At 29.4% G+C, this 17973-nt stretch overlaps 1 protein-coding gene across 1 annotated transcript; it reads left to right on the plus strand.

The window, feature by feature from the left end:
• Positions 1-462: 462 nt before the first annotated feature.
• On the plus strand, positions 463-17757 carry LOC140667340 (facilitated trehalose transporter Tret1). Its single transcript, XM_072895192.1, has 7 exons — positions 463-548; positions 2954-3414; positions 11834-12017; positions 12200-12371; positions 12641-12913; positions 13649-13957; positions 15571-17757. The coding sequence occupies exons 2-7, from the start codon at positions 3165-3167 to the stop codon at positions 15997-15999; spliced, it is 1617 nt and encodes a 538-aa protein (XP_072751293.1). The 5' UTR covers positions 463-548; positions 2954-3164; the 3' UTR covers positions 16000-17757.
• The last annotated feature ends 216 nt before the right edge of the window (positions 17758-17973 follow it).

Raw genomic sequence — 17973 nt, forward strand, 5'->3', positions numbered from 1 at the left:
CGCAGTTTTTGTAATTTTCAACTTTAATTATATTTTCATTCATTACGTTATACATTACCGCCGCAAAAAAATTAAATATATCTTCTGAAGGAAAAAGTTGCAAAAATATATTAAAACTAAAAAAGTAATAAAATAAATTTTATAAAAGATAAAAAATAAAAGGATGGAAGAAAATTGTGATTATGGCATTATACGTCATGCTTAATTGATTGAATAAACACTTTAGCAAGAAGATGTATGTTTGTGATTTGTAACGATTGGCATTTAGTAGAATCCGCGTGATCGTGGATCAATATTTTATGATGAATTTACGTGTAATCGATGTTAAAGTGACGCTATAGAGATTAATCTATTTATCTGTTTATCGTTATCAAGGACTACTGTAACAAAGATACGATATGAACGATTGGTATAACGGTCGACACACACACGATATATTCCGATAATCTATCGCGCCTTATTTATTACATAAGATATTAATCGAAGGCTTATAATGCAGCTCTTACTTGATGAAAAGATCATTTTAATCAAGTGCATGTGCGACGGCGGTAAGTGATTTATTTCTTCTTTTTTATGGGATTATCCATCGCGAATTTCCTGTAATCTCTCAAAATCGGGCGAGATCATCGGGCTGCTATCGATAAACGATAAATACACTGTAATTAGATTATCGATACACAATGAGTACGCAACTTTATTTCTTTCGTTTCTAAAAAAGTGTGACGAATGGGGCGATTATCGATCCTTTGAAGATGTTACGTCAGAAACAAGTTAAGAATGTGGAAAAAGTGGAATTTTTCGTTGACGCGATAATAAGCATTCCACGCGCGTGAAACAATTTATTTCATTCCTTGTTCTGAAAATGTTTTAATTCATTTCGGTTATAAAAGTGATAATGCGACAGTATAAGTCGAATATGCGTCAAATATTAAATTAATCATTTCGAAAGTTTGTTTGTTAGAACAAGTGTGCACGTTAATACATTGTAATTTAATCATTCAATCTAGATATGACTTTATTTGATCATAATTGACACTTTGTGATCCATTAGACTGTGAATCCTCTTTATTCCAAACAAAATAATTTTATAATCAATGCGTCAAGTGCACGTAAAAAATACACTTATTCTAACAAAATAATTTCTAAATATATTTCTTTTAATTACAGTTCATTCAAGCCTTGTGGAATTGTTTCTAAATGAATCTTTTTAATATTTGGAATAAAAATGAGTCTAATAAAGATAATAAAAAATATTAATAAGAGAAAATTTGAGTTTATACGCCATATTTATATAGGCTATTATACTATACGCAAAATTCTTGTTCATAAATATCTTTAATTAATTAATCAAGTCAATATAAATATATTTTATTTACCATGTTGCAGCAAGTATTTTATTTATTTCATTTTAACAAAAACCAACATCTACATTGTAAATTATCTATTTCACGAGCTCTATTTAACTTTGTTTAGAATTTTTAACAAACATCCGTTGTCTTCAATTTTCATGATTTTATATAAATAATTGTGTAACGCATAATTGCATTTAAAAGGTAGAAAGTAATTTCGCCATCTATATATACTTTACAAATATACTTTGTAAAATTTAATTTTTATTATTTGCTTATCTCTTTGTTTAAGAACTTCGTTAGTTTATATCTATATCGAAGATTCTGTTGATTCATAATCGAGAGTTAGTGACGATACGCATGTGCGTAACGCAGTATCGGTTGCGGGTCGACATCACAGGACACGAGTAAATCAGTCCTGGATTTTATTGATTTTTCTCCTGACGCGTAAGTGGGTGGAGTTAGGCAGAAAATTTTTTCTTGGAATTATTCCACACTGTGTATTTCAATCAGCAGAATAGAAATGCAATAAAGTTCCGTCTCACGATAAAGGAAAAAAAATGAAGTAACGATGATTTTAACGAGATATTAGTCAAATAATATTTGCATTAACATGTGACTAATAAATACATTTGGATACGTTAATTGGAATAAAATAGCACGAAATGAAACGTGGACAAAGTATTCTATCCAGCATCTTATCACGATTGATTCCACTTCTCGCGCGGTTTAATCGATCGCTCGCTCGCTTGCATTAGCGTTATTACGACAAGTTTGGTACAGCGCATTATCGATTTTCCTTCAGTTTATATTAGGGAGAATACCAGTAAAAGAAAGGGAAATCATTTTCGATTGCAGTGATATCCTATAGGATAGATTTGTGCCAATGCCATTTACTGGCGCTAAAATAGACATTGAATTTTATAAAATAGCAGGTAATGTAAGTAGGACGATCAAACTAGCCAATAATATCTTTATTTAATATAAAAACTATTTTATAAAAAATTTATAAAATAGTTTTTGTAATCACATCTTAAAATATTCGTAAAAAAATATCTGTAAACAATTTTTTAAATAAAAATCTCAAAACAAATTATTTTTCTAGATAATGTAATTCCATATATACACACATACATACATATATATATATATATATATATTTACTTGAAAAATATTGATCCAAGTTGAAAGATGTTCAAATAGATACATTTGTCATGTAATATTTGCGGTCTCTTCTATAAAAGTTTTATGGAATCTAGATTAAAATCAAACTTAATTACACTTAATTACGCTTAATTACAATTTAATTTGTTTTTATTGTAGAATTACGCAATTTTTTTAAGCTATTTTCTACGTCTTCAAGATACAAATGTACTTTCCTCCTTTCATAAACATTACCAAATTATTAAATGTCTATTAAATGTTTATTTACATTTATTTTATTTAATATTAATACAGCCTAAAATAAATTTCGAAAAATCTCTGTACTTTTTTCTTTCTTCTTTATTCGTTTGTAATTTGAAACTCTTATCAGTCATCCCTATCGATGAGGAAATTGTGAGATTGTTTTGTAGCTATGCGACCTTGACATCGCTTCGTTTCAGGGTCTAGGACTCGAGATCATCGTGTCGGTCGTTGCATCCTGTACTGTTGTAACGAGCCGTGATCGAGATCTTCGCTTCTGACGAAGAGCGTCAAAAGAAGAGAGTGGGAGAGAAACGTGGAAACGATTAGAAGTCGAACGAGCGAGCGAGCGAACGAAAGCGAGAGAGAGATAGAGAGAGAGAGAAAGAGAGAGAGCGAGAGATCGAGAAAATGACTCCCACTCGCGACAATGAAGAGATAGAGGGGCGCTCGTATAAAGACTATGCTTACAGCCCTGTACCAGTGAGTTCCTCTTCGGCGGTGTTTGATACAGCCACCCCCGACAAAAAATCAGTAGAACTGAGTACAGAACGTGATAAGAAGTCGTGCAGGACATCGTTCCGCGTCGTTGACAATTCTCATCCTGAAGATATGACGGAAAAAGGTTCCAAGCTCGTCCAGATTCTGGCCGCTGCGGCAGGTAAGTCTGACTTTCAAAGCTAAAATTTCTTGAGAACAAAAGCAAATTAATTAATTAGGTACCGAAACATTGTTTTCCTGGCAGTCACTTTGTTTACGAATTTCATCAAAACATAATGACACTGATAAAAAATGTTCTTATTTCATCTGTAAATAAGATCTGATAAATTAATTTATTCATTTATTCAAGCATGTATATTTATATATATTTCACACTCTTCGTGTGAAAGCGTAGCTTCCACTATAATGACAGTAATAATTATACAATCAACTCATATCCTACCTGATATATTATTTTTTTAATTAAAAATATAAAGTGCAACTTCTGCTTTTATCAATGATATATTAATATAACGATCGACTCGCGTTGATACTCACTCGATCGATTAATATGACACTTTAGAGAGTGTTCTTCACACGGGCTTCTTATTCGTAATTTGTCTGGTCATTCTCTATTTTCTAGCTACCAGAAGTAACCTTGTAAAAAAATTGATTAAAATTGATAAAAATTATTAAAGTATATATTATACATTTATATTTTTATTTAAGAGTTTTGAATTATTCAAAACAAAACAAAATTCTTGATAATTTTAAAAATAGTTCTGTCCATTATGACTGAAACAAGACTTCGTAAAGGAGGTGCCATCTTCACGATTTTTGACATATCAAGATTAAATAATTTTGAATACAATTCTGAGGTTTTCTCGAATATAAATACATAGTTCTTAATTTTTGAAAGATTCCTTTTTCCACTTTATTATATTTTTGTATATTAAATTTTGTATGTTAAACATTTATACAACGTAGAGAGCATTTAGCTTTTAGTTTTCTTATGTAAAATTATTTTAAATTTCTCCCAGACAAATTAAACAATGTATTCTCCGACATAGTATAGCGTGGGTCTCTTTAACGAATAGATTGGATAATAATTACAGATTGGATAATGGGAGAGTAGATCGCACAATTTGCTTTTTAATAGTGCACTTATTTCTTTGATTCCTCCGAATGACGTTAATTGAAGAAAATAAAGGGTACAATATGTCTCATCACATACGATACGCTGCAGCTGCACATGCATTTTGCATATGTATACAATTCCATTTTTCCGACGCCATTATTGAAACCCATGAGAATCGAAATTATTCTCCTAGCTTGTGTAAATATTATGTGCGTATATAGTATACTACATAAAATACATTTCAGAATATTTAAAATTTGCCCGCAATTATATACTTTTAAAGAGTAAATAATCTTAATTTATTAATATACATATAATTTATTAATCATTTATTAATAATTTATTAATATACATACATAATAAAACATTTGACCGCGAAACAAGATATTCAATTAATTATATATGTTTATATATGTTAATCATAATTGATGCAGTATAATAATATTTAATGGTATTACACAGTCTTTATAAAACTTCAGTAAATAATAGTGTGTCAAAACAACAATAATGAAAATATTGAACCAAGTGAATTCAGTGATGCATTCAAATACACATGAACAGTTCATGTGATGCATTCAAATACAAATATTATCATAACAACACAAAAGCTTCTGATATTTTCGCCACATACCTTCTTCTCCGCTAATTATTTTTTTCTCATTTCAAGTATACAAGCCGAGTCAAATAACCTGTTACTTTTTATTTTCTCCAAAACTATTGAAAATATGAAGTTGAATTTTTTTTTACATTAAATGGTACACAAGGGTTGACTATTTATGTGTAAAAAAAATTGTATGGGGCTTTTAGGGAAGTAAAAAAGAGAATCTCTCATTTTTTAAATGGAACCGGGTACAATTTTTTTTATATTCGGATAGCTCTCATTAAAATTAATAACATTTATTTGAAACATTTTCTTTTATTTTGCACTGTTAAAAAGTTATGAAAAAATTCATTGATTTTCTGGATATGTTTAGAGACGTATTCTAAGTTACTTTAATCTTGTTTACAAACATATTTGGCATTGAGGAAATAATTTCTTACAAAATGTCAACAAATCAAAGATTGATTACAGTAACTATAGAGATAGAGAATATAGTCATACATTTTTCGTTAACTGTATCGAATCTCTTTGACGATAATAATCACTCGATTGTATTAAAAAAAACTTAGTTTCTAAAGTAGATTAACATTCGATTTCTCAAAGATATTATTTTTTTAACAAGATATTTGTTTAAGTGATAATGCATTTAATCTGACAAAAACTGTTTATAAATGTTATGTCACTTTTTTTGTTTAAAATAATTCTTTTGAAGAAATATGAATTCATTATTTACGTTGTATTAACACATACATTACATAAAGATCTTATAATGAAGATATTTGCCATCGAAGATATTACATCTCTTAAAAATGTATTTTTCTTTTAACGTCTAATCACAAATAGAATTCAAGAATTAATTTAGTAGGTAAAAAAAAACTCTGTGCAATTCGCTATTGAATTAGCATGAAATCGTCATGTAATAAGAAAAGAAAAACCCGAGATTGATTATTCGACTCGGTGATTCCCGGTCGATCAAATCGAGATTAGCAGGAACTTGAGGTATTAGCATAGAGAATGCACTCGAGAACATCGTATCAGGAAGAGAGCGGAGGACGACAACGAGCTACGTGCCATGATTCGTGTCCATCGTGGAGTCCTTCGAGTATTCGGATGACGGGAATATTAAACGATTCGCATCCGGTGCTCGACCAAATTCAATCTTAGCCGACAAAGATTGCAATCGGTTTAAATTACTTCCTCATTAGTGGCACAATCATAACGGCCGAGTGTACGAGATTTCGAAGTGAGAGTCTGAATTAGAATGCTTCTCCCTCGAGGAATAGATCAATCTAATTCGTAAATTCGCCCCATCAGGTTCGATTCCTTAGCAATGTTTTTTTTTCACCAAAACCGGAAACTGCAAGCAAAAGTATAATAAAATAAAAGAATAAAAACTTAAAACTTTTGCAGTTATCGGCACGCATATAGCGCCACGCTTGGAAATAAAAATTCAGATTAGCTCTGATTAGGTTTTGCAAACATCAACTCATGCAATAGTTCAAAATACACGAGCAACGAGAGCAAAGTTCTATAACTGCAGAGAAAACGAACGTTTTTATTCTTTATTTATATGAGAATTAAGATATAGATGAAAGATTTCTCTTTTTTATAAATAATGAATTGAAACGACAAACTACAAAAAGACAAAACATAACTACAATAATTTATATAATTGATTTGTCCTCTGACAAAAAAGTTTCTACTACGGAACTCCGGATAAATCCGGAATGAAGTCATGGTCATTGTGCGTATAATATATTTGCTATAGAATATATATATATGTTGCTCGCTGATATTCTATTATAATCTGTAAATATATAGCGAACGTGAGTATCTGGTCGGTTCAATATATTCATTTCTCTGCGAGACTTTATAGCGTAGAAATTTTTATATTGATGACCGATTCATCTACTTTTATGTCCGAAATTCCAAACTATTTGTGCTTCCAAGCAAAAATTTTATTTCTATTAAATATACAGAAGTTTATCTAGTACTGCAAAAGATTAATCACAAAATAAAAAAATATATTATAAAATATAGAATGCCTTGGGACGAAATATTAGATTGATAATTTTTGAGTTTTTTTTTAAAGTCGAATATTCCAATCTTGTTTATCAAGTAAATTTAATTTAAACAAAATAATACTTTTTTGATAAAATACACTCTCAAAAATTAATTGGAGTTAATTGGAAAACAAAATTTTATCTGATCTAGGTAATCAATCTACAGATATCAGATGTAATTTATTAAAATATTTTAATCTATATTGATAAATAAATTTAACTGACTATCCTCATTCTCACATTGATCTAAAAACAGGAAGCTTGATATTCACAAAAAAACCTTTGTATTTATAGAAGAGATTTTATATTTCCACAAGAATATTATTAGAATCGATTCGCGTATTTTTATTTCATAGTAAATAATTTTTTACAATTTTTTATATTCTGACCTTATCTTTTACAGCAAAATATTATTCAATTGTGTATCTTTATCAATCTTTGATGACAAGATTATATAATAATACAACCTACAATATCTACTATGCAACAATTAATATTGTTGTTGGAACTACATTTTATCGTTGATAATATGTATGATAGTTTTATTTACAGTTTACCAAGATATTTCTTTGAATATTGCATTATCTGAAGTAACGCCTCCCATGCATTCGTCATCGATTGTTTGTTATTTATTTATTTTTCGCGATTTTACGCATGTTTTGATTGCTGTCAGATGCAGTTTCGTTGCGTGGACGTCAATGTTTGTCAATTAACACAATATCAATGTAAACGATTTTGCGCAATAAAATAACGATAATAAGATAAAAATATTTAACAATCAGATATAAAAATATAAAAGATAATGTGCTCTGTTTTATTACTATCGAACGTCATCAAAATCACTCGCAAATCTGTGGAACGTAATCATATTTCCTCCACGCGTTATTGTCATTACCCATTACGCGATTTGTTATCGCGATATTGTTCAAAAAGTGAAAAATTGCTCTTTTTACATCAGAAAATGGAAGTAGCTATACTTTTCGCCGGCTATAAGTTAGATTACCTTATCATAACGATAAAAACAGTTTTTATGGCTGTACTTTTCTCGCCGAAGTGATTGATGAATTTCCAATATCATTCTTTATTGATGTTAAGATTATATAACATATTTTATTAGTTTTGCTTTTCTATATAGATAGCTTATGTATTAAAAAAAATGTAGATTAGAATATATAATATGATGTATTATTTTAATTTTATTAAAATAAATTTTAATATATTATACATAAATAAATAAATAAATAAATAAATAAATAAATAAATATATATATATATATATCGTGCTTTATTTCGCGTTTATCATTTGCACGGGCCATTTTGTCGCTTGTTCATATATTTTTGTCGTATAATCATGTGGCATATGTCATGTAGTGCGTGTTAACAAGGGGGCGGATTATCTTATACAACTTGCAATAAAAAAGCATGCAGTTATGATTGCAGCTTCAATAAGCTAACGCTATAATATAAAATTGAATATTTAAACGGATTATCTTATAATTTAATGACGAGTTATCGTGATTTTACGATTTTGACTATTTAATGCAGCATCACTATGTTATCTTGATTAGGGGCAAAGGCTCATCACTCGTAGCATCTTTCGCGACGCACCTCTTTTGATATCAATGTTTTTATTTTGGAACTCTCGCGTGATTATGATAACTTTATTTAAAGATAGTCAGTGTTTTTCCTTAATTGTGTAATAAAGGTCAAGAATCTTTGCTTGAGATTCCGAATAAAAAAGTTATGCATAACGTAACGAAAGATTGCTGAATATCGTGACAAAAAAATATATTAATCTAGAATGTCATTTAATATCGATGATAATTATAAATATATGAAATAGTACGTAATATTATTATATATGTACAGAGAGAAAGAAAAATAAAATTTTTTATAACTTATTAAAAATTTTATATGGCAAACTATTTCTTACTGTAAGTTTTAAAAATAAATAATTTTAATTATTTAAACATTTAGTTGAATATTTGTTCTCTGCTCTTTTTAAATTAGATTATTAAATCTCATTAGTAACTAAATATAACTAAATATTCACAATTAGAATAAAAATTATACGAAGAGGGTAAATAATATCATGATTATAATTAAGCAATAAGAGAAAAGTTAAACCGTTTGGGAAATGATGTAATAAATGAATAATAAGATGTACAAAAAAATGTTTACCATACAGTTTTGTAGGATCAAAGATGAGATGTTACTTATATAACCCTTTCTATGAAATGTGATTTTCTCTTTCTCTTTGTCTCTTTCTTTCTTTTTCATTTTACCTCGTTTTATATTCGTTTGCAAAACGCTGAAACTGAACGCAGATCTGCATGAATTTTTGTATTCGTGATGATACTTGACATGGATTTATTGCAACGCAATAAATATGATAGATAATTGCTATCATGTAGCACCCATACACGGGGTCAGTCAGAAAATAATTTGCTAATCGTAACGGAATTAATACGACATTATACTAAATCGTACAGCCGAAAGGAAACGTAAAGATAAGCCTACACAATGATGCTGATTAGGCTTCACGAGTAAATATTTTGTTTATCTTATTTATTTCAAACACCGTTTATCTATAACGCATGAGTGATTAATTATGCACTTGTTTTATATGATATAATTTAACAATCAAAAATTATTTAAGGAACGTTTTATCAACTTAATGGTTATTTAAAATAATTCGACCACTTCCAATTTCTATTTAGAATAATATTTTTTATTTACGAGAAATGTCTTGATAATTAATTATTTAGCGCACGATTATATATGAAACAAGTTAATTAAATTATATCATTGATACAAATTTTGCTCGCAATAATACAATTTATTGTCTGTTTTTGCAATTTTTCCCGTAATTCAGTATATTGTTCTGGTTATCTGTGATATATATATATACGCAATACATTTCAGGGCTGTTTGAATAATCGCGTGTCCATTAAATGTTACATATAATTTGTGAACACAATTTCAAATCGTAAACTAAAAGCAGGTAACAACAACATTAATGTAATTTGTACGATAAATATAGAGTTGTTTTCTACATATCTGATTTGTTATTCTTAGGTTGTTAAGCAAGATTGGCAAAGATCGGACATTATTTTTCTCCGGAATGCGAGAATGCAATTCCTCGTATTCGCGTCATTAATGTCAATTTTAATATTCTGACAATATCGAGATTGTATCCTTTTGATATCACATGTTTCTTACGACACGTTACCGTCTCTTACGTTCTTGTCTCTTTGATAATGCAACGCACGGCCGATAGTGAACCGCATGAGAGTGCATCGTAGATTACGTAAATGTGATAATTTCGAAGAGTATATTATTGCGTTAAAACAACCGCTGATTTTTCTCACGTTACCATGTATGTTATTTGTACAAAGCTGATACATAAATGCATATTTCATTTTATGAATTTGTACGCAAAAGCTATTATTTCTCTTACATACATTTGCAATATAAAATATAAAAATATTTGAATATATCATTTAATAACATAGAATATTAATTAGAATATTATTTAATAATTAATTAAGTTTTTTCTTGTAGTACAAAATATATATTATATTCAAAAATATTTTCTCTTCTGTTATTTATACTAAAAAGTTTAACACTAAAAATGTGTGCAAATATAAAAAATGTAGGGAAATTATTTTATGTAAATTTTTAAATAAATATAAAATTTAGCTTATACGTGACAGTTTACTGTTGGATATCTTCTAGTGTGCAGTGATTTAAATTTCTACTTTGTAAGGTTTGTACGTGCACTGCTCCGTAAAACCGGAAGCGCAGCAAACCTTGAATTTCACCGTATTGCATTGCCTGAAATACAATTATGTAAAACCGCTCTATCGCCGGAAAAGCCTTCAAAGCGCGCTTTGATTCGCATTTCGTCGGCAAAGCATTGCCGGCAAGCATATTCCGACCACTGACATAATTGAATTGCTAATCTCGAGACGCGCGCAGAAACACCTTTGAAAAGTCAATTTCTCGAGGGTGATAAGACATCATGCATTTGGTGAAATTTGTTGAGATAAATTTTCTTTTAAATAAAAGCATTTTTATATTAAGAAACCAAAAGTTATAATAATCGTTTAAATAACGTAAAATTTTATTTTTTTATTTACAATTAAAAAAAGATTAAGATTGTTACGAAAGATGTATTACAATAAAAAAAAACGTCGCTGACTTCTTGCTAAAATAAAAAAATTCTTTAAATAAAAAACCACAAATTAAATATTTTAATATTAAATACACATGAGAGAGAGAGAGAGAGAGAGAGAGAGAGAGAGAGAGAGAGAGTACAGAAAAAATTCTATATTATTCTCTATTAAAAAATGCATATTAAATGTATAAATATATTAATATAAATATGTTAAATATATAGCATGTTAGAGAACCACTGATATATGAGTGAGCACATATAAATCATTTTTGACAAAGTTTATCTCTTTCTCTCTCTCTCCCTGTCTCTCTCTCTCTCTCTCTCTCTCTCTCTCTCTCTCTCTCTCTCTACGGCTTAATATAAATTTAAATTTAAAGATAGGCTGATGAATATTTTATCAGATCCCATTGGAGTGATAAAATAGCAATCAGCATATACGTAGGCTTTAGATACAAAAGCTGTGGATTAATAACGTGTTTTATTATAATGGAATGTTAAATATTTGAGAGATTAATGATTGATTACAATAACAAACACAAACTAAATATTTAATAAAATTAATTTATCGCGGTATGTGTCTATTTACGCATAGAAATGTATTCTGAAATTTAATTATAGCTAATATAGGCATCGTGGCGACTGGTGCGATGTTCGCATGGACAAGTCCGGTCCTCCCTAACTTGGAAAAAGATGGAGGACCTTTGGGATCGCCGATCGACGGTGATCAAAGTTCGTGGATAGGATCTCTAGTGGCTATCGGTACAATTCCCGGTAGTTTCTTAGCAGGATACCTCGGAGAAAGGTACGACCGTATAAATAAGTTTAAACATATGTGAGTTTCATGATTTAACTGTGCACTCCTTTTTTTTTGAGACAGCAAATTGAAAATAAAGATGTTCCTATTTTTTTATGAAAATATGAAATGTATGTTAATTTAGTATTTGATGAATGTGGAAACTGATCTATTCAATTGATTTTTTTCAGATGGGGACGCAAACAAACAGCGTTATTTTCCATCGTACCATTTACAATTGGATGGGCATTAGTCGCTAGCGCAAGTCACGTTGCTCAGCTTTATGTCGCGCGACTAATATTTGGACTTTCTGTGGGTATTTTCTTCACAATTGTACCTATGTATTGTGGCGAAATCGCTGAGGTAATTTATTTTGCATAATACTTGTGTAATAGTGATAATTATTTATATATAGGATTCTCTGGACTTATTATAATTAATTATTTTATTTTATTTTTAAAAGATATGATTAAAATAGAGTTCTAAATAAATATTCTTGTATAAATTTATATTTTTAGATCATTTTACATCTAACTTAAATTGTCTAAAACTTGACTAGAATAAAGTTATTATTGTATAAACCCTCCTGCAATTGGCCATTGTACAGTAACAAATATTGTCTGTCTTTTCAGACTTCTATCAGAGGAGCGCTGGGCTCTTTTCTTCAGCTTTTTATCGCGGTCGGATTGTTGTATTCTTACGCTATTGGGCCTTTCGTCAGCTACACAGTCTTTTGGATTGTGTGTGCTATTCTACCAGTACTCTTCTTCGTCTGCTTTGTAATGATGCCGGAGTCTCCGTATTTTCTTCTCAGTAAAGGCCGTAGAGAAGAAGCGATCAAGGCTCTGGCAAAGCTCCGTAGTAAATCCGAAATAGCTGTCCAGAAAGAAGCGGATGAAATACAGGTAAATCGTAGCAATTTTTATGAAATTATTTGCTTTAAAAATTTCTAACTATTTTTGAGAACGAAAAATTAATTCCGCGATTAGAAAAATTAAAATTAAATTTATTTTATCAAATTATATCAAAATCTGTGACTTGGAAACTTGTATGCCTCGCGATTTCATTCAGTTTTAATTATTCTACTAAGGATTGTTTTATGACTTTGACAAGTAGATTTCTCTATTTAAGTGACAAGGTAATCGCTATTTATACAGTTATAAGTACGTAGTTTAATCATTGTCGAACGCGTATCTAATGTGAATATATTGCTCGTCAGATCACGTTAAATAAATAAGGTCGCGGCTAGGCCGTTCCTTGATCCTATATTATAATATCGTATAGCTATGACAGAATAATTGTGACTGGCTTTTTATACTCAATATTTTTTTCTGCAATGCAGTGTCTCCTGAAATTGTCGATTGTTCTTTTAATCGCACATGCTAGATTAAATGAAGAAAAATAACGTTCAAACACTTGTACAATAAGTATTAAACCTCAAGATATAAATAAATAATAGAACTTTGTTTTTGCTTTAATACTAATCGAATGTTATTGGCAATTTTATTTTTTAAAATTTTATTATATATATATATATGTATATATAATTTCAGAATATCTTGTGTAGATTATTACATTTTAATTTTCTTGTTCTAATTTTCATTGTCTAAACACGCTTGATTTTGCTTCTGATTTTTCAGATAACAATCGATGAGGCTTTCAAAAATCAAGTCAGTATTTCAGACATATTTAAGGTGAAAGCCAATTTAAAGGCCCTTATCTACACTTGTGCTATGGTTTCCTTCCAACAATTTACTGGTATCAATGTCGTATTATTTTATATGCAAAATATCTTCATTGCTGCCGGAAGCTCCGTCTCAACGGAACTAGCACCGATTATCATTGGTGTCGTGCAACTATTAGCATCAACAGTAACGCCTTTTGTCGTGGACAGATCAGGCAGAAGGATGCTCCTCGTTTTCTCTGGCATTGGAACTACTGTCAGTTTGGTAAGTAATTTTTCTTATTTTCAAGTTTAATCCTAAACTACATATTTATCTCTTCTCTTTGCCACGAAGACACACATTTACGATAAAATTTTGCTGTTGGTGTTGAAGCTTTTACGTTCTTATACTATTATTTTTCTTTACTTGATAAACAGATCTGTTCAAAAATTTGCATTGAAAATTGTGTTCAAAGTTAGTGTATTAATTAAGGAGTAGACGCAACGCTGTTTCTCGTAAAGTTTGCTTGTTGTTTTATGCAACGACCTGTAAATCGCCTTACAAGAAAATGATGAACTTAAACAATCTGTTAGAGTAGACTGCTATATCACTGCTCATTAAAATTAAAATAGCCTTAAGGAGCCTGGAAATATAAAAACATAAAATTTAAGCTTTTCTTTAGAAGCTGTACGATTATTTTTTGAAGTATTAATTTAATCAATTTTAAACAGTCATTAACTTTTTTATGAACATTTTAATTTTATTAAACAGTTAGACCACAATCTATAATATTTTTTTACAACTACTGTGATATTTTGAGGATAAATGAATTAAAATTGCTAATATATAATAATTTTTAAAATTATTAAAATTTTCTGTTGTTTTTAGTCTAAAATTTTATAGTAAAAGAGTTATATTTTTCATGAATAATTCTAAGGATCGTTGACGGAATTTTTGGAGATGCGACTCGTGTGGAAATTACCACCTACATTCATTTTCATGTCACATTAGTAGATTATATGCATCAGATCATTAAACACATTCCACAGCAATGTGTGTTCATGGTCGGCATACATAATTGCACTGCTATAATTGTATTATAAAAGTTAGCGATTTAATAACTCTTACTTTTATCACGTGTCTCGGGTTCGAAAATAAAGCGAGTGATTTGATGTGATTATCTGATGTGTAAGAGATGGAGATGTGATTTTATAAAATCCCTGCTTATGATTTGTATACGCTTATAATTGTATATTACGTCCTCTTATGTAAATTAAATAAAAATAAACGCGACGCAAAGTCTGGCACACTCGAAAATGTCCGATGCATATGCAACAAGTGCATCGCGGAACCCGCGGAACGCACAATACCCGCGAGACTTGAGGAAGGTCGAGCATCATTATACAAGCCAATATACATATCATTGGAATGCGGCGATCATTATTGCATCAGATGCAATTTAGCACACACTCAGCGGGAGGACTTCTATACGATTACGTATGCATGACTACATACGATACGAATTCATGACAAAATGTAGTGTATTCATGATGAAACAGTACAGGCTTAATTCAAACAGCTGGTTCCCTAAAAATAAATTTTATTTCGAAAATTATTTTTTTACATTTAAAAAATGTATATAATTATATATGTTCTTATATTTTATTGCTAATACTAAAAAAAAATAGTTTAGAACTGAAATTTTAATGATATAAAAATTGTCACAGAAGCTTTCAAAAATTTCTTTAGCTGATGAAAAATCATCATAGATTAGAATTTTTCTAAATATCAAATATATTTTGTAGCATCAAATTTATTATCGCGTAAATTTTGATATTCCATTTTCGAATTTTTTGATTTTCTATTTTATCACATGTGATCGTGTATTTCCATTACAGGGTGCTATGGGCTTGTATTTCTATCTGAAAGAAGTGCAGCATGCGGATGATGTGGTGGCGCAGATATCCTGGTTGCCGGTAGTCTCGCTCATCATCTTCATGTGTACTTACTGCGTGGGTTGGGGCCCGCTTCCGTGGGCCGTGATGGGCGAGATGTTTGCCCCGAATGTTAAAGCCAAGGCTTCCGGTATAACGGTTTCCTTCTGTTGGTTCTTGGCCTTCTTGATCACCAAGTTCTCCAAAAACATGGAGACTGCGTTCGGCAACTATGCGACCTTCTGGATGTTCGGCGCATTTTGTATCGCTAGCGTCCTCTTCACAGTACTAATATTGCCGGAAACGAAAGGTAAGAGCTTGCAACAAATCCAGGACGAGCTCAACGGAGTGACTTCGACCACTGTAGATATGGAAAACGGCACGAAAAAGTGAAGAGAAAATATTTGCGATTTATCATCCTGACGAAAATATATTAAAACCTGGTAAGTTCACTTTACAGAGAGATTAGACATCGCTATTTATATATTAAAGACTATCTTTTTGATAAAATAACATGATGAGGTTTTTATATCTTTATAACGCATAAAAGAGATTTGCATATTCCTTAGGGTGAAAAAAAATTAAAAAGAGCTCAAAAATATCACAATAGGTTGAATTAATGCGTGTCTACTGTTTTACTGCCAGATTTATGGAAATATAAATGATATGAGAATAGATATTTTTAAGCCTGGACTATTGTCCAGCCTGTCATTACTAGCGCTGAGTTATGAAAAAATATAAACATAATATTAATAAATAAACATAGTCGGATGAGTCAAGAGAATTAACCACGAGAGGTTTAAAAATGATCAACATTCAAAAAATTTATTAACCAGAGATTGGTAGATTCTTCTATAGAACCAAAAAAACTTGTCTTCCGAGAAAAAATGTTGTAATATTACAATTATACGTACATAATAGAAATTATACCATAACATATTTGTAAATATTATTACGTTGATACTTCCGTACATTTAAATATCCGTTTATTTGCGAGTATAAAAAAGTATGTGATATATTAGTAATCGCCTCTGCAAACATTTTCCAATAAGTTCCTGTCTAGCCCGTGACTGAAAAACGTCGTAATAAAGTAATCAATAATAATTATTCGACTCTTTTTATTGAGATTTTATAGTATTATATTCTGATTATAGAGAGAGTAAGACAAAAAACCAAAAGAATTACTCTTGCGACGTATTTTTTGTTCACGAGTGAGAGACTAGTCATTTCGTAATATATCTGTATAGAAAAATATAATTATTCAATGACAGCGGAAATATTAAAGCCTAAAAAAGATATTTTACACATATTGATCGATTATCGATATCATTGAAATTAAAAGATATCGTTAGAACTGCTTAATAGATTGATGATTTATGTAATTATTATATAAAGATGAAGCAACTTTGTTGTTATTAATAAATGCTGATAACCACAAAGTTATGATAAATGCATTTAATTATAACAAGCATAACTTTCATACCTTGCATACAATGCAAATCATTATAATAACATAAAATATAGGTAATAAAAAATAATATTTAAGAATATCGTATTATTAGTTGATTCTTAAGTTAGTTTTAAATTATTCCATTTTAAAATAAGTAATATTTTATTTAATATTATATTCTGTGTTATTTATATATATAACTAATATAGTAATACTATTCAACTACACATTGTATGTATTTTTTATTCTCAGATCAAAGAAATGAGACAAATTTTTAATTAAAAATTACGTTAATATTCTAAAAAAAATAGTAAAGAAGACATAAGTATCTTAATTTATATAATTTAATAAAACTTTTTTTAATTCTTATCTGGCATTATTTTCAAAATATAATTTGATAGATTAATATGTGTAAAATTTGATAAAATTAAAATTATAAAAGTGAATCTACTCGACACAAATAAGCGCTGGTCGCACATGTCGATTAAAAAATAAGTTTTTTATAAGCATTTTATGATATACACAAATACATTGACTAGAAATATTAAAATAATCTTTTGTAAAATATGAAAGTGCTTGTAAGGAATTCTTTTTGCCTTCCTGCATTGAAACATTCGAATTTTATGCGAAAATCAAACTCACTTTTAAAAAAATGACGCAGATAATGTTTGATAGTGCTCTATACGAATTAACTGTATGTTGACCATATATATATTTATATATTGTATATATTATATATATTTTAATATACAAATATATATTTACTGCAACTTTTGTACATAGTTATTACAATAATAAACAAATTATAAGAATATTTCAATGATTTGTTGTAACTTTTTATAAAAGATACACATCTTTCCTTTGCCTTTTTTCTTCTCCATTTCCATTAATTTCATATTGACAATTATTTAGAAAAT

This window comes from Anoplolepis gracilipes, chromosome 6 (genome assembly GCF_047496725.1).
Source record: "Anoplolepis gracilipes chromosome 6, ASM4749672v1, whole genome shotgun sequence".
Lineage (NCBI taxonomy): Eukaryota > Metazoa > Arthropoda > Insecta > Hymenoptera > Formicidae > Anoplolepis > Anoplolepis gracilipes.

What these genes read in the sequence shown, in the direction of transcription:
- LOC140667340 (XM_072895192.1), top strand. Translation starts at nt 3,165, where the DNA reads ATGACTCCCACTCGCGACAATGAAGAGATAGAGGGGCGCTCGTATAAA. An exon ending in GCAGGATACCTCGGAGAAAG is followed by an intron (nt 12,018 to 12,199) that starts GTACGACCGTAT and finishes GATTTTTTTCAG; the next exon opens with ATGGGGACGCAAACAAACAG. An exon ending in ATTGTGGCGAAATCGCTGAG is followed by an intron (nt 12,372 to 12,640) that starts GTAATTTATTTT and finishes CTGTCTTTTCAG; the next exon opens with ACTTCTATCAGAGGAGCGCT.